General features: G+C 34.3%; 1 protein-coding gene across 1 annotated transcript; it reads left to right on the forward strand.

Annotated features, from left to right (window-relative positions):
- Nucleotides 1-4590: 4590 nt before the first annotated feature.
- On the forward strand, nucleotides 4591-21287 carry hs3st3b1a (heparan sulfate (glucosamine) 3-O-sulfotransferase 3B1a). The gene is made up of 2 exons (XM_051099023.1): nucleotides 4591-5306; nucleotides 19644-21287. Exons 1-2 carry the CDS (start codon nucleotides 4819-4821, stop codon nucleotides 20260-20262), a joined length of 1107 nt encoding a protein of 368 aa, XP_050954980.1. The 5' UTR covers nucleotides 4591-4818; the 3' UTR covers nucleotides 20263-21287.
- The last annotated feature ends 1764 nt before the right edge of the window (nucleotides 21288-23051 follow it).

The raw sequence follows: 23051 nt of genomic DNA on the forward strand, positions 1-23051 counted from the left end.
AGGGAAAAACAGCGAGTTAAACTAACATGTATTCCAGCATAGATTTAATGGCAAACTAAAAACGCTTATCAACTTTTAAAAGGTGGAGAAAGTGTTTTCAATATGTTTTATTACCATGTGTTTAATTCAGGGTGTTAGGGCACTTGGTAGAATCTGGCCAATTATAGTGATGCCAACATGAACAAATTGCTTGAACATCTCACCATCCTCAAAAACCATGAACAGGTTTCAAAGAATCTCAAAGTTCCTTTAGACTTCTCCTAAATGTTCTTTGACGAACCAACAATAGTTCTTCTATGAACTGCAAAAAAAAAAAAAACTATTTGGAACGTTCCAAACCCATAAACCTTCGTTCATCTTTGGAACACAAATTAAGAAATTTTAAGATAATTTTTGATTAAATCCAAGAGCTTTTTGATCCTGCATAGACAGCAATGCAACAGACACGTTCAAGGCCAAGAAAACAACCTGGTCTCATGACGAAAACATTCCTGCGAGAACTTTTTTGCAAGACGCGAAATGCATACCGCCATAAACGTTTCGTGACATGGTTGATGTGAAATGTCCACTGAGCGGTGCTAAAAGAGTGCTCATTCCCCCCACCCCGGAACAGATGAATGTACATATAGTGTGTTTTATTTGACTTTGTTTTTTTGTTTGTTTGTTTGTTTCACTTTTTAATCCTCTGTCTTCACTGTGTATGGCTCAGATGTCAGGAGTAAATGACGAATGTTCATGTCTTTCTTTCTTCAGTCGCTAGGAAATTACGTTTTTTGCTAGTGGACTTGTATGGTGGTCAACGCTTTGAAGGTCCAAACTGCAGTTTCAGTGCAGGTTCAAAGGGCTCAACAAGAGCTGAGGAATAAGGGTCTTATCTAGCAAAATGATTGGCCATTTCCTTAAAAAAATTAATACAGGTATTTACATACTTTTTAACCACAAATGCTCATCTTGCATTAGCTCTGTGTCTTCACACATTAAGTAAAGATCACACGCGGTTAGTTTTTCATCTGTGTACCAAGATAGGGTAAGGCGAAAAACTCTTTTTACCATTCGTTTTACCATTTTTTTTTGTAAAGGGTGTTTGACTTTCTTTGCACGTTCGCTTTGTAAACATTGGGTTCCACCTACATCACACATCCAACATCATTATGTAATGCGCAAGGTTGTTTTAAGAAAATGACAGATCGTTTAACAAGATAAGACCCTTATTCCTCAGCAGGGATCAAGTAGAGTCCTTTAAAGCTGCAATTTAGACCTTCCTTCGTTCGTTAACTCTTAAAAATAAAGGTTCTTTATTGGCATCAATGGTTCCATGAAGAACCTTGAATATCCATGAAACATTTCAAATGCAGAAAAGGTTCTTCATAGTGAAAAATGGTTCTTTAGATTTTTTAAATTTTCTTCAAAATGGTTCTTCTATGGCATCAGCTTAAAAAAAACACCTCTTTGGAACCTTTTAAGAATGTTGGTCACCACAGAAGTCCTCTATATGGACATTTTTTTTTATGTTTTCCTCAAAAATAATAATAATTTAATTTCTTTGCAACTTAAGTGAAGAAAGAAAAACATGGACATCTTGGATGACATGGGGGTGAGTAAATTATCAGGAAGTGATCATTTATTCTGGAAGTGAACTTTCTGTGTCTATATGACTCACACTCCTTTTCCAAAAAAAAAAAAAAAAAAAACTTTACTATTAAAAGTATAAGAATTTTTCATACTGTCTGTTTTTAGTTCTTTGTAAAAATACATTTCAATCTTTGCTTTTAAGAACATTTTGTTTAATTAAAAAAAATGAACTCTGTGCTGGGCATCCACTAAATGTTCAGTGTAAATTCTGGGTCTTGAAATAAATCCAAAATTGCTGGTCCATGTTAAATTTGCATTTTAAATAAATTTACTGACCAGAATCCAGCATTTGACACCAGTCTTGATCTTGTACACCTTTCCTAGAAATGATCGCAGTCATTCGATCGACCTCCCAGTCCATACTTCACTGTAAATGTAACACAGAGAAAACAAAATGTAGTAACAATTTACACTCAGAAACTGCTAGTAAATTTCACAATTAATCGTAAAGAAACAGCAAGTAACACATGAAATTCTGCAGTAGAAAGACTGAAAGAGTATCTGTTATGCTCACGTTTACGACAGATGTAAGTGTTTGTTTTGGCAGTTTTTATTTGTGGAGGGGTCGTCCTGACAGGAAGCTAATGTGTTTCGCAGACACCATTGCATGCAGGAAGTGCAGATACAGTCATCTCACACACATACACACCGTGTGGTAGATGAGATAAAGGGATTAGTGGACTACAGTTGTGTGCTTCTGCTCAAACTCTGATTGACATGACAGCTCTGGCGTAATCCTGATAATCCTGTCGAATGCTACAGGTGCTGGAGGTCCAAGGCCCCTGACCTGAGGCCAAACTCACACACACACACATAACGCCGGTTTCAGCAGTGAGTTCTCAAGTTCAACAGTTCCTTAACTTTATCATCTATAGTCTACACCTCTTTTCATGCTAAGTGTTTGGTGCCACTGTGACATGTTTATAGCCAAGAGCGAGAGACGAGCAGCGGGAGATGTACAAACATCTGCTGGATTCACGCCTAAACAATTCTGCATCGGGAGTCCTCCGTGAGACGACTGTCATTTCTCTCACAACGCTTAAACAAGCAAACAGAACTGTTGTTCATTTTTATTGCACAGCTCATTGCATGAAGAATTGGTTTATGTTTCTTTAAGTCATTCATCATGAGGAGACATGCAAAGCCTGGCATTCTGCTTTTTAGAGGCGCCAATGTAATTGTCGAAGCAATTATGACCAAAATTGCATATTCGTGTTTACATCCTTGTAACATTTTCTTAAGGACAGAGAAAGATGAGTCTGGGCTCATATTTCTTATTGTTCTTAATGTTATTGTATCTTTCAAGTTAATTGTTTTTACCCTAATGTAGTCATGATAATTCGGTCATAATAAGGAATAATGTAACTTGATTAAAACTAGTGAAATTAGTTTAAGTATCATATGTTTGGCTACCTGACAACCCATTTTGTACAATGTACAACATATGTGACCCTGGACCACAAAACCAGTCTTAAGTCGCTGGGGTATATTTGTAGAAATAGCCAAAAATACATTGTATGGGTCAAAATTATTGATTTTTCTTTTATGGCAAAAATCATTAGGAAATTAAGTAAAGATCATGTTCCATGAAGATTTTTTGTAAAATTGACTACTGTAAATATATGAAAACTTAATTTTTGATTAGTAATATACATTGTTAAGAACTTTATTTGGACAATTTTAAAGGCAGTTTTCTCAATATTTTGATTTGTTTGCACCCTCAGATTCCAGGTTTTCAAACAGTTGCATCTCAACCAAATATTGTCATACTCTAACAAAAACCAGCTTTCAGGTGATGTGTAAATCTCAATTTTGAAAAATTGACGCTTATGACTGGTTTTGTGATCCAGGGTCACATATGTATTATTTCGGTAATACTTTACTATAAGGCGTCATTTGTTAACTTTAATGTATTAACTAACATGAATGAACAATGAACATTTATTACACTATTTATTCATCTTTGATAATATTAATTATAAATAAAAATACATTGTATATTGTTTGTTCATGTTAGTTCACAGAGCATTAACTAATGTTAACAGACACAACTTGAGATTTTAATAATGCATTAGTAAATGCTGAAATTAACATGAACTATGATTAATAAATGCTGTATAAGTATTATTCATTCTTAGTTCAAGTTAATTAATGCAGTTAACTAATGAACCTTACTGTAAAGTGTTATCATTATTTTTATTAGAAATTAAATCATTTTTTTTTTTTTTTTTTTTAGATGTACCATGCATAAGGGAGACCGGGGATAGTTGTCACAGGGTTATTTATATAAAGTTTTATGTCAGTGGAAATTAATTAAGAAATTAATACTTTATTCAGTAAGGATGCATTAAATTGACCAAGAGTGACTGTAAAGACATTTATAATGTTACCAAAAATTTCTGTCAAATGAAAGCTGTTCTTTTGAACTTTCTATTCTTCAAAATATCATTGTGATTGTATAAAGCTTTCCACAAAATATTAACCAGCATAATTGTTTTCAGCATTGATAAAAGTAAATGTTTCTTGAGCAGCAAATCAGCATATTAGATTTCTAAAGGATAATGTGGCACTGAAGACTGCTGAAAATTCAGCTTTGCATCACAGAAATAAATTACATTTGAAAAGATATTCAAATAGAAATCAGTTATTTTAAATTGTAATAATATATCACAATATTACTGCATTTTTATCGAATAATTGCACCTTTGGTGATCATATATGAGGCTTGTTAAAAAAAAAAAATAAAGGAAGCAAACGTTTAAAGTTTTGTGGATCAAACCCCTTTTAACTCATAAATTTTACGTTTTCATTTCTAAATAATGCTTAAATAAAATGCTTAAAGACTTAGGCAAGATGGCTTAGGTTCTGATTGGCCAATCCCGCTGTCAATCACACGCCCCTCTTCTTTAAATACTGTTCACGGCCCGTCGTTTACTCAGATGACATGAACCAGTGGGAGGCGACGGAGTGATGCGCAAAGACTTGTGCCAGTGTAACTCTGACTTCGTGCATCTCCGGCACCGTCCAGAAACCAAAATGAAATGAATTCAACATCTGCCGGGGACTCATGCTCCTATTTGTCCTCTCCCGCGGAGATGCCTGCATGTTACAGGGACCTGTGCGGAGGAACATGTAACTTTGCCAATATGCCCTATTGGACATTGACATTGCACGCAGGAGAGTCCTATGGAATATAGTCTGCACTGTCACTCTGCTCAGCCGGTGAAAAACAAACTTTTCGTGTTCTGCATCATGCTGTCACTGTGGGTGTACATGCTGTACTGCTGCGTGGGCTACTGCTCCACCACACCGACTTTTATGATGGAAGAAAGGAGCGGTAGGAATCCACCCAGAGCCCTCCAGAAACAAGACCTGGAGATGTTCCTCAAAAGCCAGTCCAGGGACTTGTTAAACAACGAGAGTGATGCTGACAGCAAAGGGGACGGCTGGGAGGAAAATAAGGGCTATGTTGCTTATGATGAGGACTCGGGAGTAGCAGGTGCCCTGAACGGCTCCGAGACCAAAAAGTTGCCCCAAGCGATTATAATAGGGGTGAAGAAGGGCGGGACGCGGGCGCTGCTCGAGTTTCTGCGCCTCCATCCTGATATCCGCGCGGTGGGAGCGGAGCCGCACTTTTTTGATCGCAACTACGAGAAAGGACTCGAGTGGTACAGGTACGCTGTTTTTTTCATACGTACGTTTTACATCCTTAGATACTGTCAGGATAAAAGCGGATTAAGACCAGGGAATTATGTGGCTCATATTCCAGCAGTGACACATAAACCTGTCAGTATTGTCATATCGTGAACTGTGGGGGGCTTGAGGGGCTTTAACTCCACTGTTGAAGATTTTCAAGGAAAGAAAACCAAACAAAAGGTTGACGATTTTCAAAAAATGCTTTCTTTTTGTTTATATAACTTATACTTCGTACAAGTTCTACGTTTCATGAGGTTTTCAGAAGGTCTCTGACCACGAGAGTTAGATAACAGGTTATAAAATAGAATTAATATATTATTGTAAAGAACCCCAGGAAAAATGAGGACTTATAAATAAATATCCATGACCTTTCCAGTGTTTTTTGTTTTGTTTTAAGAAATCGTATTAAACTCACAAAACACTTTCTAGCCAGTGAACATTTATACTGACTAATCATTATATTTTAAGGACTTTTTGAGGTTTACAGTTACAGTTTTACAATTCTGTGATTTTTTTTTTATTAATTAATTTTTTTTTTTTTTTTTTTTTTTACAGATTTTCAATAACTGAGAACCAGTTTTAAGTAGCACAGGTATATTTGTAGCAATAGCCAAAAATACATTGTATGGGTCAATTGATTTTTTTTTTTATGCCAAAAATCATTAGGATATTAAGTAAAGATCATGTTCCATAAACATATTTTGTAAATTTCCTACCGTAAATGTATCAAAACTTAACATGAATTGCTAAGAACTTCATTTGGACAACTTTAAAGGTGATTTGTGCAAAGTTTTTATTTATTTATTTTTGCACCCTCAGATTCCTGACCTTCAAATAGTTGTATCTCGGCCAAATATTGTCCTATCTTAACATACATCAATGAAAAGCTTATTTATTCAGCTATTAGATGATGTATAAATCTCATTTTCAAAAAACTGACCCTTATGACTGGTTTTGTGGTGCAGGGTCACATTTCACAAACATGTCTAATGTTAATGAGGATGATATATGCTACATTTAAAGAAATCAAGGGAGAGAAAAGGCAGCTTGTTGAATGCAAACATGAATATTTAGTAAGACTGTTATGTCTCACTTATGGGAATAATGCTTTCCAGCACCATGTAGTTTGGTAATGGTGAACTAGACCTAGATAAAAATGTTGGAATGACTTAAAGCAAACATAGGCTAAATAAACATTATGCTCTCCGCTTGTGTAACACCCTCATAGTCAGGTGCACTTGCAAAACATTATCAATCCTCACCTTTGATTCCTAGTATTTTTATTCTTTTACCAGACAGCCGTATAGTAAAAACAGATGAAATTATGTTTCCCCCTGTGTGTCTTTACATTAACTTTGACATTCTGAGTTGTAATAGGGGTTAATTCAGGTTAAGAGAAACATTTTTTCCCCAGTCATCTCAATGGCAAAAAGTTTCCTAATTTACCTGAATTCGCCCCAACACAGAAAGTTAGTTTGGCCAGTTCCCAATTAACAATCAATATTCTCAGAACTTTCAAGGCTAATGTTCTGCCAAGGTTTTCTAATTCAAAGTAATCTATCTGTTTTTTAATTATGTTCTCAAAGAGTTTTTTTTATATGCAATTTATGGAATCTTTTCTGAAAAAGTTCCAGTTCGTCTAACAGTTTTTAAATGTTGCTATTGGTTTGAGAACATTGAGAACATTCAACAGTAACATTCTCATAATGTTTGAAAATGATAAAATGGAATGCTCCCTTAATTTTCATATAATTAAGCAGACAAAAACAACTTTAAACATCTAAAACCTGGATGTTTTGAGTGTTCATTGACTATCACCCATAAATTATATCCATTTTGCTAGCTATTTTGGCTAAAAACTACATTTGGCCTTAAATCAGCCAATCAAACTATGCATTTTGTCTCATATAAACATCAATATACAGAATATTCTGACCCATTCTGTTGGAAACACTAGCAAAGGAAAATGCATCCCAAAGCTTTTTATTGTTTGAGCTGATATACAGACTTTCTGTGGAGGAATCTGATGTCCCAGTTCTTTTGACGCACAGTGGGAATACAAGGAAGAGGCAAAGAGCAGGATGAGCCCCTTTATCTAGGAGACTAATTGTGAAGCAGAAACATGGAGAGAGAAGCATGTAGCCAGGTGGCCAAGTCTCCTGTGGAGGTATTGAGCTCTGCTGCACTGTTAGTCCAACACAGAGGAGGCGTCCATGTGCTCCCTGTAGGAGGCGATCAGAAGGGTGACTGAGCACAGCAGGGCTTTAGAACTGTACATGCAGCGTGACTTTTCATACAATACTTTTGAAGAACAGAGGGTTGATCAATTGCAGATTTATGTTTTTATTTCTAATTTTGAAATAGTTTACCCCTTAACACATTACAATTATACATTACAACATTACAATATGAGCCCTCTAAAGCCTGACATATGAAATTATAGGCAGAAAAATATATTTTTTTAAACTAAAAAAAGCTTATTGAAACTTCAGACAAAATATTAATGAAAATATATATGTAGAAGCACTATACTAACTCATATAAACACCTCGAATTTTATTCAGAGGCCCAAACTGAGCAAAAATATTCAATTTGGCGCAGTTGTTGATGTTTATACAGGGTTTCCGCGGGTCTTAAAAAAGTTTTTAAAAAGTCTTAAATCGCGTTTCCGTGAATTAGGGCCTTGAAAAGGTCTTACATCAGAGCAGCAAGTCTTAAATTCATATAATCATTAATTATTAATCATGGCGCCTATTTTATATTTTGGATTTTGAAAAGCCTGTTGACTTCTGCTATTGATAGTGGAAGTTTCATGTTTATTTGGTTCCACAGTATTTTTTTTTAATATATATTACATCAAGGTGTATGTCGTGCTTCCAAGCTTTCCTGTTCGTTTTGCTAATAAACGTTCTACGTTTCTTATTTTGTTACACAGGTTACACAGTGCTGATTTTCAGTTTTGTATACGTATTTAAACTTTGTGTAAGTTTTTATTTTATATTAGGCATATAACATGGTGTATTTCTATTTGTTTTGTTAATAAAGGTTGTTACATTACGTTAATGCCGCTAATTTAAAAGTGAAAGTAAAATGTGCACAGCGATTTTACAAGCTACTTAAAACCGAAGGAAAGTGAAAAAAAGAGGGAAAACTCGAACGGGCTAAAAACAAACAACTGCTTGATGCAAAATTGCTGCTAATTTGAAAGTGAAAGTAAAATGTGCACAGCGCTTTTTTGAAGGAAAGCGAGGAAAAGAGGGAAAACTCAAACGAACTAAAAACAATTACTAGATGCTGAATTGCTGCTAATTTAAAAGTGAAAGTAAAACTTGAACTATACATCAAGAACATATTGCAGTATTGTTTTCCCTTCGATTTTTTCCCATATATTCTTTAGTAGGTCTTAAAAATGTCTTAAATTTACCCTCATAAAACCTGCAGACATCCTGTTATATGGCCAAATCTAAATAAATGAAACCTTAATAACAGTATAACAGACTACTTGCATGCAAATGCATATACATTTCAGTTGTCGTTCAATATCTCATTTAATAAAATCATATTTAATTAGTTAATTTTATGATCAAATCTCTGTAGTTTTTATTGTGACAGTCAAACATATAATATAATACAGTGACGACTGACAGATAACAAATAAACGTTCCTCAAAGGTCTGAGGTTTCATATTTGATACTACACTGTAAAAAATACAAAACACAATTTGTTGAGTCAGCTTAAAATAATTTGTTACCCTGCTGCCTTAAAATTTTAAGTTCAGTCAACTAAAATAAGTTTAGTCAACTTGACATGTTAAGTTGTACTAAGTTACAACTTAGATATTTGTGTTTGCTAAACTTAACAGATGGGTAAGTAACCCAGCTGCCTTAAAATTTTAAGTTGATTCAACTCAAATATCTAAGTTGTTACTTAGTATAATTTAACATTTCAAGTTGAATAAACTTTTTTTGAGTTGACTGAACTTAAAATTTTAAGGCAGCCAGGTTACAAATTATTTTAAGTTGACTCAACAAATTGTTTTTTACAGTGTAGTATTTTTACATGCTTTTCATAAACATGCTATTAAAATCATGTAAATGTAAAGTCAGTCTAGTAAGTGTTCATCTTGAAAAATTACTAAATTATAAGTTATTATAAAGTTAAAGTAAATATAACAATTAAAAGTTACAAAAGTTAAGATTTAAGCAAAAAGATGACCTAAAAGTGGACATTTTTACACTATTACGCTTGTTTTTTCAGCAAATTTTTGATCATGCTGATCATTTAAAGGCTTTTTTGTATCAAATATGATACAGTATGCTTTAGAGGGTTTATGGCGTAGTACGTTTTTAGCTACTATGTACTATATTAGTACCATATTCATAAACCATAATATTCTAAACAATACTGTGGTATTACAAAGGTAGTTTAATTTTCATATATTGTTTTCAAGTAATCTTGATTATTACAGCCATAAAATGGTATGTTGGTCAAGATAACTTAACAATGTAGCAGTTTGAGGAGACACGAAAAACTGACAAAGATGTTTTTAGAAAAGCACATGGTGAAATGTTACCTGGCGCAATCATCTTACTTATTGACTCCAAAGCAAACATTGTGGCAGTCTGATAGAGTTACAAGGAGTAGCTTGTTTGTGGATGGCAGATGCTGGCAGTAAATTGAAAGCAAGTCTATTGAGTGAGATGGTGAATGTTTCAAAAGAGGATCTGTTGAACCCCTGAGGTTCTGCATTAACCCCAGTGAGAAAGAGCAGGCAATTAGAGTGAATTGTGTTGTTTCTTTCTTCACTTTGTATGCAAATGTGCTCAGAGGGTGAAAGTGCTTCTTGAGAAACCCAGCAGGATCTCCCGCAAAAAAAGCCTTGAGAGGAGCAGAATGAGGGGATTCTTAAAACATGCACGTAACTTTTCCTCTTGAAAGATGTTGCTGTTGTGTTTGCTGATAAAATTGCTGCTAGCCTTTGTGTGGGATGGTAACGCAATGATGGATTTTTGTGTGAAAATGCACAAAGCCAGTTGCTTATAATCATTTATAAACCCTTGGCTCTTCACTGGCACATTGAAAGGGAATGTAGCATTTTTGTTCAAAAACCTAGTGAGCTGCCTTGCTGTTAGTTGCCTATTGTGTGAAATAGTCACATTTTATGTGAAGTATGTCTAAAATGCTACCTGCCTAGGGCAAGGCTGACCTATAACCTATATCTTTTTTTTACATTTTAAGCCATTAAATGCAAAAACCTTTAAAAAATAAACATAATCATCCACCCCTGTTTTGTTAGCGGTTTCCCCACAAAACAGAAACATCAGAAAGTTTAACATCTAGTTAAACAAACTAGTCTAAATGTAAACACAAGCTCATGTAAAGTTGACAACGTCACAGTTCTTTCTGAATGTTAACATGGAATTGGAGGAGAATTCAAAACTCGGTCACACTTTATATTAGGTGGCCTTAACTGCTATGTACTTACATCAAAAAATAAGTACAATGTACGTTGTCAACAATGTACTTTGTCAACAATGTACTTATTTTTGTTCATTTTATACTGAAACTCTTTTGCTGCTATTGATGTTGGATACGGGTAAGGTTAGGGACAGGTTTGGTTGTATGGGTAGGTTTAAGGGTGGGTCAACAGTGTAACTATAAATGTAATTAAAGAAATTAATTACAGATGTTATCTAAAAAGACGCATGTACAAAAGTGCATTGTATCAAACGATTACTTTTTAAATGACAGTACATTGTAGTTTAGGCCACCTAATATAAAGCGGGACCCAAAACTCAAGCGTCTTAAAGGTTTCCAGACTGGAAGTAAACTGATTTCATTTTCCCTATATTGTCCTGTATCATTAAACGGCTGTAAATTCTGAGTTATGAGAGCGTGTGAATGTGGAGACGTCATAGTTCAGCCATGAAAGGACCCGCAGCCGTCCACCTTGTGCTTTGATGCGGGTCTGGAACGTGTCCCACAGAAACCCTGTCAGATTATTTGAAGTAGCTGCATACCACCACTTCTCATACCCTCCTGGGTTTTTTGACAAAGTGACGTTCCCACAAGAATTCCTTCCCAGGTTGGCTCTCTACTCTCTTAAAATGACCCATGCTAGCGCTCAATTTGCTTGTGAACAGGTGGGTAGGATATACTTAAACAATAGGGTACGAGGTGCTGTGCTCTGTTCTAAAAATTACGGCTAAAAGGGCTTGTAAAAACCTATAAGTATACAGTTGAAGTCAAAAGTTTACATACACCTTGCAGAATCTGTAAAATGTTAATTATTTTACTAAAATAAGAGGGATCGTACAAAATGCATGCTATTTTTTTATTTAGTACTGACCTGAATAAGATACTTCACAAGAGAAAATAATAGTTGGATTTATAAAAATGACCCTGTTCAAAAGTTTACATACACTTGATTCTTACTGTGTTGTTACCTGAAATTATTATTATTATTTTTCTTAGTGATAGTTGTTCATGAGTCCCTTGTTTGTCCTGAACAGTTAAACTGCCCGCTGTTCTTCAAATAAAATCCTTCAGGTCCCACAGTCTCTTTGTTTTTTCAGCATTTTTGTGTATTTGAACCCTTTCCAACAATGTGTGATTTTGAGATCCATCTTTTCACAGTGAGTCCACACTGGACTATTACAGAAGGCAACTATTGCAACTATTACAGAAGGTTCAAATGCTCACTGATGCTCCAGAAGGAAACACAATGCATTAAGAGCCGGGGGGTGAAAACTTTTTGAATTTGAAGATCAGGGTAAATCAAACTTATTTTGTCTCCTAGGAATAATGTATGCATCTTCTGTAGCTTATGTAGGGCAGTACTATATTAAAAAAAATATGATATTTAGGCAACATAGGAAAAATATAAACATCTTCATTCTGTTCAAAAGTTTTCACCCCCCAGCTCTTATTGACTTCAACTGTAAGGACAGGATACAAACCGTCTTTAAATATTACTTTATTAAATTATTTAAAAGAGATGGCAGCTAACACATAGATTTATGTCACTTTATTTGCCTCTATAGTTCTTTAAAAAACCTTTAACACCCATAGAACCTTTTCCTTGCATGAAAGGTTCTTTATAGAGAACAAAAATCATCTTAAATTTTTTAAAATACTGTTTACTCAGGAGTTCTTTGGGGAATCCAAAACTGTTATTTTACGGCATCAATGCCAAAAAAAACAAACAAAAAAAAAACGCTACTTTTGAACCTTTAAGGTCCTTGCACAATAAGCTTTTTTTTTTTTTGTATTCCTCAAAATTTGTCACGCACAGAATGACACGGTTGCTCAGAATTGTCAAAACACCTTTCAAAATGCTTGGTATGAATGCTAAGACACAAAAATTGAACCCAATCCAAATTTTTTGATGATGGATGAAAGTGTTGGAGGCAGGGGGCATCTGCTGATTTTGAAAATATCTTTCGTAACATTCTAAATGTTTTTACTGTCACTTTTGATTCATTTAATGCATCCTTGCTAAATAAAAGTGTGAATTTCTTACAAAAAAAATCTTACTGGCCCATTTTGAAAGAATCACATTGTTTTATAAGTGTCATTTGTGTCCAAACATGTCATAAACATCTTCAGAGAAGCTGATTTACATACAGTCTACATAAACATAATCATCCAACATAAACAAAGTATTGCAAAAGCAACCTAGGTGTGCGATCAGAGCTTTAGAGATTATAACAACTAAAAACACTGAGAAATTCCACTGAACAGTTGCATAAGCTGACAGCAACTCATTAAATCCCTGCTGCAAAGTGCTGTTCTATGACGACCATCTTCTCAAACTATCCTGAGGGAACTTCAAACAACGCAGAGACTTTAAAGGCACAAACACCAGCCTTTGAACGTGCTACCTGATAGCAGATAATGTAAACACAGGTTTACAGAGAGCTCTTCAAAAACAAGCTCTAGAGAAGACACAGCTCACTTCCCTCTAGACAAAACAAGGTAATAACAGCCATCTAACACAGCAGGCTCTCTAATTTAACCCTGTGCTGCTGGAGTGCTTTATTTCTCGGTCCAAGAGTGGAGTTTAATCTTAAACTGTGGCTTGTAAAGACGTTATCACGTTATCTGTAGAAGTCTGGTTTTCCTCTGTATTGCTCTTGGTTTAAGAGTTGGCTTGCTAAAAGTCTACATTTACTCATTTATTAGTAGTGCTTGCTACAGCAAGATTCATAACTATTGCTTAAACATCTAACTTTGCACACAACTCAAACCACATTTTGTGCTACGGATATAAATGGTTGAAACTGAAACTGTGTGGCTTGTTGAGGAGATGTGCCTATTACTTTTTTTGTAAGTGACTGAATTTTTCACATGGCAGTTGAACATTTATGGAGGGTTCCAAGTTATATCTAGGGCCACTAACATTGTTGAGACAATAAGCAACCACCTAGAGTACATATATATATATTAGGGCTATTAACATAACTTAATTAATTAGTAATTTTAAAAAAAAATGCACACACTGGCCCCGCCCCCAGACCCATACATCATCTTATATTTCATATAGTTGACTACTGACAAATATGATGCAGGGCAACAACTCCATAAATGCAGTTATGCACTAAAATTCAAGATATTGGTGCCAAAAAAAAAAAAAAACCCCGTATGGTTTTGTCTCATATTTATGTATTATGTATCACACAATATGACACGGGCAGCAAGAGCAATATGACACGAGTGCTGATTTTGTCCCGATCTATGAGCTTGAATGTGATTTAATACAACAGTTCAGTAAATAAGAAGTTGATATTGTTATTTTAAACACAATATCATATGTTTTTGCTCAATTTTGCAGAGAACATATTACTTTTGAAGCCATAGCAGAATTGTTGCGCGTCTCTGAGCAACACAGCGGTGTTTAGTTTCTGCATGATTCCACGTTTTGAATGAATCATGTGAATCAATTCACTCGTGTGAATCAACTCAATTCAAAGGCCCATTCATAAAGAGAGCCATTTACTGAATTCTTGCATGAATCAGCCGTTTGAATGAATCGAATGAATGAATGACTCATAAAGGCATTTACCGCCACCTGCTGGCAGATTTAGTTTCTTATTTAGAGTACCATTTCATTCAAAAATAAATAAATAAGTAATAATAATAAAAATAAAAACATTAAAGGGATAGTTCACCCAAAAAAATCTTTTGTGGAACGTGAAAGAAGGTATTTTGAAGACTGTTGGTACCAAAGCTATTTTGGGTACTAATGACTTTCATCGTATGAACAAAAAATACAGAGATTTTTCTCAAATTATGTTCTTTTATGTTACATAGTTCTGATATATAGATTACTAAGAGTATATTTCATAGGGTACTTTCAATAACTAAACTGTGTATTTGGACTATATAACTATCAAACTAAAAGCATACCTAGAGGCCTATGGAATTTTATTTGATTTTATTTTTTCCCAAATTATTATTTTTTTCCCTCCATTTTAATTTTCTCTGGATTCTGCTTTTTCCGTGTAAATTTTACAATTTGAAGTCATGAAAATGACAATTTTGCAGCAATTTATTAAAAGTGTAACAAAAAATTGGCCCTATGAAATGTTTTTTTATTTTTTATTATTATTTCTCAAATTCAGTTTTATTTTTACCAACTTCAGTGTTTTAATAATCAAAAGCATGTCTAATTACTTGATTTTATAAGGAAATCATTTATTATTATTATTTTATTGATTGATTGATTTATTTTTTATTTTTTTTCAGAAATACTGTGTTGTGTATTTACATTTTTCTGGTAAATATTCCTTAAAAAATAATAATTTTAGTAGTAGTACTATCATTACATTATGTAATATATTTCTGTCAGAGTTTATTCAATTTAAACCGAAGTTTTATTTTGATGGGTTGCTGTGAAGACCTGTTTCTGTTTGTATATAGTTTTTCTCAAAAGAAACAGTAAAGTGCTCATGAAGTGACTCTTAGATCAGTTCTAGAGATTATGTTCATGTACTTATATTGAGGCATCAGAGACTGAAAACACTGCAAGCGTCATGCAAGCTTCAGTACGTGTGCAGTAAACAAAATTGCACATCTGCACCATTTCATTCACACAGAGACACGCAGAACATGCAGGATTCATATTTAAATAGTTTTTTTTCCCCGTTTTACAGACACTAGTCTATATGGTGTTTTGATTTAAATGTACTGACCTACTTTTAATTCATTGATCAAAAATTTAGCAAATTCTGCGACATTCCGCATTATACAGTAAATTCCATTTTTATGACTGGATTCCGCAATTCCGTCTGCATTTTCTATATCACCCTACATACACATAACCATGAAAGTGGACTTTTATTTCATTAATATTATCTACAAGTAGGTTTTTTTTTTTAAACATATATATACACTACAAGTGCACATTCAGTACAATTAAGCACATTTTCATCAAGCAAGCATAAAATGTAAAATCTAGTTGCATTCTCCACACATTTCTTGCTTTTCTTTTTTTTTTTACCAATTATGCATATTTTGGTCACTTGTTGCACAGAAGCAAACTTTAATGAGTTTTGTTTGTAAGACAGCACATTGGATTAAAATGTTTGGACAGCCATTGCTTCCGGCTGCACAGTTTGTTAAGAACAACAAATTGCAAAAGCTTGTCACTCTATTCCCACTTATGTCTTCTTTAGATTTTAATACAAGACACACATTTGTGTCTGCCTGCTTGCATTAATAATGAATGCGGTTCTGATTCAGGTCTGTTTTGCTTAGGGACCAGGTGGAAAGTTTAATCAGTTGTGTTTCGTTTCCCTCTGGGCTGCTACAAAAGGCTGTGCTCGTGTATCTAGGGGACTGTGAAGGTAATTGCAGAGATACATAGGCCCCTCTCCCCCCACATGCGTCCATGTCTCATTAGGTTTATGTTTTTTTTCACACCACTTATTAATGATGAGAGTCCAGAGAGAAATAGCGAGAGAGGTTTCTAAGATTACATAAGCTGCACCGTGTGCGCTTTTTTTTATTGTGGTAGGTGGTTAATGAGCTCGACCCACTACAATCCCCCTGACAGGATTAACCCTCATCCCTCGTCTCCTCAAAGCACTTATTTCTTCTCCTCTCCTCGTTTCCTCCTCCAGTACAAACCCTTTCCCACCTCCCCACTTCATTCCAGTAATTGCTTAGATACTATCTATTAAACTTTGTCTTCAAGGAGAGGTTAAGACAACAGTCTTTGCCTGGTAGATTGTCTATATATAAATGCCTCATTATCAGGCGCAATCATTGCGGCAACATATCTTTCCCTACTTTCAGCCCCACGGCTAATTTTATTTTCAAACATCTGTCAATGTCAAAACTCCTGTCACTGGCAACTATAAATGATTGAGGATAAATCAGCTGTTGTTTCAAGCGGAATAGCTGACAGGCTTGTCCAAACTGCATATATACATTAATCTGATTTGACAGTTTAAAGAGCTCATATTATATATTTGAAAAACATGTTATTCTTGAGTGAAAGTTTTTTTTTCTTCCTCAAAACAGCTATAATTTAGGTTTTTATGACTCTTTTCTAACTTCGTCTCTCTCCAATGGAATTAAACTGGGCTGTTTTGACTTATATATTTCTTATATACTGTCAAAAGGAAGGAAACAATGCATTAAGAGCCGGGGGTGAAAACTTTTGAACAGAATGAAGATGTGTACATTTTTCTTGTTGTGCCTAAATATCTTTTTTTTTTTCCATTTTGTTCTGCCCTAGCATTAGTTACATGTTTCCCAGGAGACAAAATAAGTTAAATTTACCCTAATTTTCAAATTCAAAATGTTTTCACCCCCGGCTTTTGAAGCATCAGTGAGCGTTTGAACCTTCTGTAATAGTTGCATATGAGTCCCTCAGTTATCTTCAGTATGAAAAGATGGATCTCAAAATCATATGGTCGTTGTTGAAAAGGGTTCAAATACACAAAAATGCTGAAAAACCAAAGAATTTGGGACCTGATGGATTTTTCTGAAGGACCAACAAAGGACTCATGAAGCTGTGGATCATTCCACATGTATGTAAACTTTTGAACAGGACCATTTTTATAAATTGAACTATTATTTTCTCTTGTGGACCACTGTATATGTAAACATCTTTTATACGAAATATCTTATTCAGGTCAGTACTAAATAAAAAAAAGCATGCATTTTGTATGATCCCTCTTATTTTGGTCAAATATTTAGCAGATTCTGCAAGGTGTATGTAAACATTTGACTTCAAATGTATTAGATATATTATATATTTTTGATATATATCTTTCCACTACTGAATACAAATTGTAAAAACATAATTGCGATTGATCATCTCGCAATTCTTTTTTTCTCAGAATTGTGTGATACAAACTTGCAATTTTAAGAAATGAAGTCAGAATTGCGAGATATAAAGTCGCAAATGTCCTTTTTTATTTTTTATTTGGTGGCAAAAACTGGCTTCCACAGTTTTGACAATACTACTTTTACCATATATAAGTTTGGAGATATATATATGTATGTGTGTGCCAGTTACAGTATGTTTTCATAGTTTAAACTCTTATCTCAAACAACTCGAGTGAAAATTTAATTCCTCAATATGATATGATTTCTTTGAAAAAGACAACTTATGATAATCTTAGGTGTGACTGTTAGTGAAATAACGTTGACATCTTGTCCTCAATCTACCTTGTCTGACCCTGCATTGACCCCTGAGTTTGTCGTTTCCGGTTTTCTGGTCTTGCATAAACCTCACTTGACCTCGTTTAGCCATTCCATGCTTGCTAGCTGAAGTTAAAAGACTAATATGCCAATTAAAGCAGCTGGCCTGATATTGCTGATTCAGGTATCATGGGAGTGAAATGAACTCTACATGCACGTGCATAAACCTGCTGTGAAATAAACATTGGGGAAAAGCGAGGATGCTATATCTTTTTTTGCACACTTCCAAGCCTTTGTGTGCTTCATTTAGTGGCTGTCACAAAGGAGGATTATTTTAAGACTGTAAGAGGGATTAAGGAGAATGTAACAAGATGGATGTCTTTTCTCTTGTGTGCTAAATAAAACTTCATTGATGAAGAGTAATTTCATAATAGTGCAGTGATCCAGTCACTAGAACTCATATTGACTTAGAGTGTGTGTGTAGTTTCTCAGATTTACTCATGTTTTGTTATGGATCTAAAAATATGAATTACCCTTACAGCTTTGGTCCAATCTTTTGCGGTTTTCTTTGTAGTCTTCTTTAACAAAATGTTTGACTAATGATGTAATTCTGGTCTAAAGTCTGTAAATCACTTTTCACAATATTATTTTAAAATAACGGTTACACTGCCATTCAAAAGTTTGGGATCAGTAGGATTTGTAATGTTTTTTTTTTTTTTCTTTTAAGATTATGCTCTTATGCTCATCAAGGCTGCATTTATTAGACCAAAAATCCAGAAAATAAAAAAACAGTAATATTGTAATAAATTATTTCAATGTAAAATAACTACCATTTAAAAGTTTGTGGTCAGTACATTTTTATTCATTCTTATTCATTTTTATTCACCTTCAAATGATCCCAAATGCGGAGGTAAATGATCCCAGCCGAGGAAGACGGGTCTTATCTACTGAAACGATCGGTTACAATTTAAATACTTTTTATTTTCAAATGCTCGTCTTGCCTTGCTCTCGTTGAACTTTCTTCCTCGGCTGGGATTGTTTGAAGCCACATTTAAACTAAATTTTGTAAGTTTAAAATCGGGGCACCATAACAGTCCATTATATGGAGAAAAATCCTGAAATGTTTTCCTCAAAAAACAAAATTTCTTTACGAAATTATGGTGAAATTTTCTTTTCACCAAATATTTTTATTTTGGAATATGTTTAAAAAAATAAATAAATAAATAAATATATTTTATTATTATATAATTAATTAATAATTCTTTATTGCATAAATAATAATAATAATAATAAATTGAATAAATAAAAATAAACAAAAAATAAAGTATTGCAAACACTCTTATTTCTGTAGCTCCAATGATAGTTAAAGTGCCAATATCCTCAAAGTCATCAAAGGATAACTGCTGATATTATACCTTAAATACGCTGGATACAATCATCTGCAAAATGCAGTTTTGTCATTTTGGGTGCATTACGCATCAGACAGTCCTGAACTATCAATGGGTGTCCGATCTGACGCCAAGACTGTCCTCTTTAGCGCTACAACAGACAGAGAAGTGTATGTCCTACGACCGTCCTGCTGTTTTTCATATCTGTGCTGTCTGTCACCATGAATTATCCTTTGATATTCACCCTCCCTGTGCCTCTCTCTCTGCTCCTAGGGAACTAATGCCCAAAACTCAGGAGGGTCAGCTGACTATGGAGAAGACACCAAGCTACTTTGTAACCAAGGAGGTCCCAGGCCGGATCCATGCCATGTCCAAGGACACTAAGCTGATAGTTGTGGTTCGAGACCCAGTAACCCGGGCGATCTCGGACTACACGCAGACTCGCTCAAAAAAACCCGACATCCCGTCCTTTGAGAGCTTGACTTTTAAAAACATCACAGCGAACCTAATAGACACCTCGTGGAGCGCGGTGCAGATCGGCATGTACGCCAGGCATCTGGAGCAGTGGCTGCAGTTTTTCCCCATGAGCCAGTTGTTGTTCGTGAGCGGGGAGCGACTGATCAGCGACCCGGCCGGCGAAATGGCCCGCGTTCAGCACTTTTTGGGCCTGAGGAGGGAGGTCACGCACAAACACTTTCACTTTAACCCTGCCAAGGGCTTCCCTTGCCTCAAAAGACCTGAAAGCAACAGCAAACCGCACTGCCTCGGCAAAACTAAAGGCCGGACGCATCCAAACATCGATCCGGACGTGATTCAAAGACTGCGAGAGTTTTATAAGCCATTTAACAAAAAGTTCTACCACATGACCGGCCATGACTTCGGCTGGGACTGATTTTGTGTTTGTTTTTTGGGAAGACATTTTTGGAAAATTATTAATTGTAAAAAGCATAGAACTCTATTTTATAATAATTTATTGAAAATAATATACTCACTCGGCTGCCTATCTGTTGTTGTACGTACTGCGAGTTTCTACCTTTTACATTCCGGTCGAATCTGTAAGCTTGACATTTTTCTTTTCTAAAAGAGAAAAAATGTTTGACGTAGGAATTTAGGAGAGGGGTTTGTTTGACAAAAGAAAACAGCACAATGAAACTAATTACGGGTATACGATGAGTCATTCCAGTTGCATAACAGGCCCTAATTTTTGCTTTAGGAAACATTATCTAATGTTTTTTTTGAGGATTCCAGCATGCCATCCTTCATTTTAAAGGGTTTCAAGGGTCATTATTTCGTCTCAGCTGTTCCAAAGCCACATTTTGTGGATCAATACACATAAAGCTACACGACTTGTCAATTATGGCAGAAAAATGATGTTTGGGACACCAGCTGTTTAACTTCGTTTAAGAAAATGTGATTTTCTACACACGGGAAGACAGATATTTTAACTGTGTTTGATCCTCTGTTACAAAAGTCTGACTGTATTTATAATTCTCAAGACGAGAAAGGCAATGCAATGCAGCTGGACAGAAATGTTTCGCCATCTCTGTCTATATAGTGATTTCATGTTACTGTAAGACTTTGCATGAAATGTTATGAATTTTTTTTTCTAAAGGGCCTTTTCAGTATGAATATGAAATGGAGAAGTTCAGTTCACTCATTTCATACCTTACAGGAGTTACAAAAAGGGAAAGTGAAATTTCCCCAATCATGATCATTTTTCATACATCAATGGTTGAGTTTTATTCAACCCTTACTGTGTACTTTCAAATGCTGTTGTTTTTATAATGAATCTGATGAAAATGAGTTCAAAATGACTGTACGCTTGTTTCTTTCCAACCTCCAACCAAACAGTCCTGTCAGGGGTACGAGACACTGAGTATTTCTGTGCTGTGATGAAATAAATCTATTTTTACCAGAGCGTATAACACGCCTTATATTCTAGTGTTTATTAATGCAGATATATTTTTTGAGTTTCCACTAAGCAGTTTTCAACATTGATAATAATGAGAAATATTTCTTGAGCAGCAAATTTCGAATATTAGACTGATTTCTGAAGGATCATGTGACTGGAGTAATGATTACATTTTAAAATTAATTACATTTTAAAATATATTAATATAAAAAATCAGTTATTTCAAATTATAATAATATTTCACAATATTACTGTTTTTAATGTATTTTTGATCAAATAAATGCAGCCTTGGAAAAAAAAAAAACTGTATTATAGTCTAAAATGTTTAACAGATCTTTAATGTTACTTCAAATAATTAGAAAAGAATCATTTCTAAATAAATATTGAATAATTTATTTGCACATATGTTCATATTTCATTGTGCTTACACTGACTGTTATGTATGGAAGATTGTTACCACCACAGAATAAAAAATAGGTAATACATTATTAGTAATAAATAATTATTAATTGCGGTTCTCACAATTTTGACTTTTTTTTTATTAGAATTATAACTTTAAGCTCACTTACATCCTTTTTTCTGAATTGTCTATTTACATCTCACAATTCAGATTTTTTTCTTGCAATTGCGCATTTATATTTTACAATTGCAAGTTATAAACTCATAATTGCATAAGTTTACATCTCAATTTTGACTTTTTTCAGAATTTTAACATTCAGCTCACAGTTTTAATTGTGAAAAAGTCATAATTTTGACTTTTTTATAGAACTTTCAGATTTAGCTTACAATTTTTTTTGTAATTCTAAGCTTAGATCTTGCAATTTTCCTTTTTTTCGCAATTGCAAGATTATATCTCACAATTTCAGATTATAAACTCATAATTGCAAGATTACATTTGCAATTTTGTCTTTTTTTGAAATTCTTTGTTTACATCTCACAATTTAGACTTTTCACAATTGCACGTTATAAACTCATAATTGCAAGTGTACATCTCATAATTTTGACTTTTTTCAGAATTATAACATTCAGCTCACAGTTTTTCAGAATTCTAAGCTTACTCTTAGAATCTTGAAATTCTGCCCTTTTTTGTCAAAATTCTGAGTTTATATCTCACATTTCACTTCACATCTCAAGTAATTAATAGTTCTCACAATTTTGAGTTTTTTTTTTTTCCAGAATTCTAAGTTTACATCTTGCAATTTTTACTTTTTTGGGGGGATTCTCACCGTTCTCTTTTTTTCACCGTTTTTCTTTTTTAAACACGGCAACAATTTCAATACACGAAAACTGCCAAAAACCTCAAAGACTGCAAGAAAAGGGGAGAATTTTGAGATAAAAAGTTGCAATTACATTTTTATTATTCCATGGTGGAAGCAATCTTCCACAGTAACATAATATTATATTTAAATAACATTTGCTAAAGACTTACCCCAAATGAAAGTACAGTGATGCTCATTGGTGACCTATACTGTACATTTTCCTGCAAAATAGTGAACAGCAATAGAAATGAAAATCTGTTTGTCATTAGTAATCACTTCTGTACTGACCACTGTCAGAAAAAGTTCGGGTTGGATTTCTTCAGTCTTAATGATTTAAACCAGGTATCCTCAAATCTGGCTCACGAGATCCACTTTCAGCTCTAACACCCTAATCAAACACACCTAAGCATGCTAATCAGTGTCTTCAGAGTCATTAGGAAATCACAGGTAATTGAGTTTGATCAGGATTGGCTTTCCAGGGCAAGATTTAAAGGAGAAGTCCACTTCCAG

Source organism: Labeo rohita, chromosome 3, assembly GCF_022985175.1.
Source record: "Labeo rohita strain BAU-BD-2019 chromosome 3, IGBB_LRoh.1.0, whole genome shotgun sequence".
Taxonomy (NCBI): domain Eukaryota; kingdom Metazoa; phylum Chordata; class Actinopteri; order Cypriniformes; family Cyprinidae; genus Labeo; species Labeo rohita.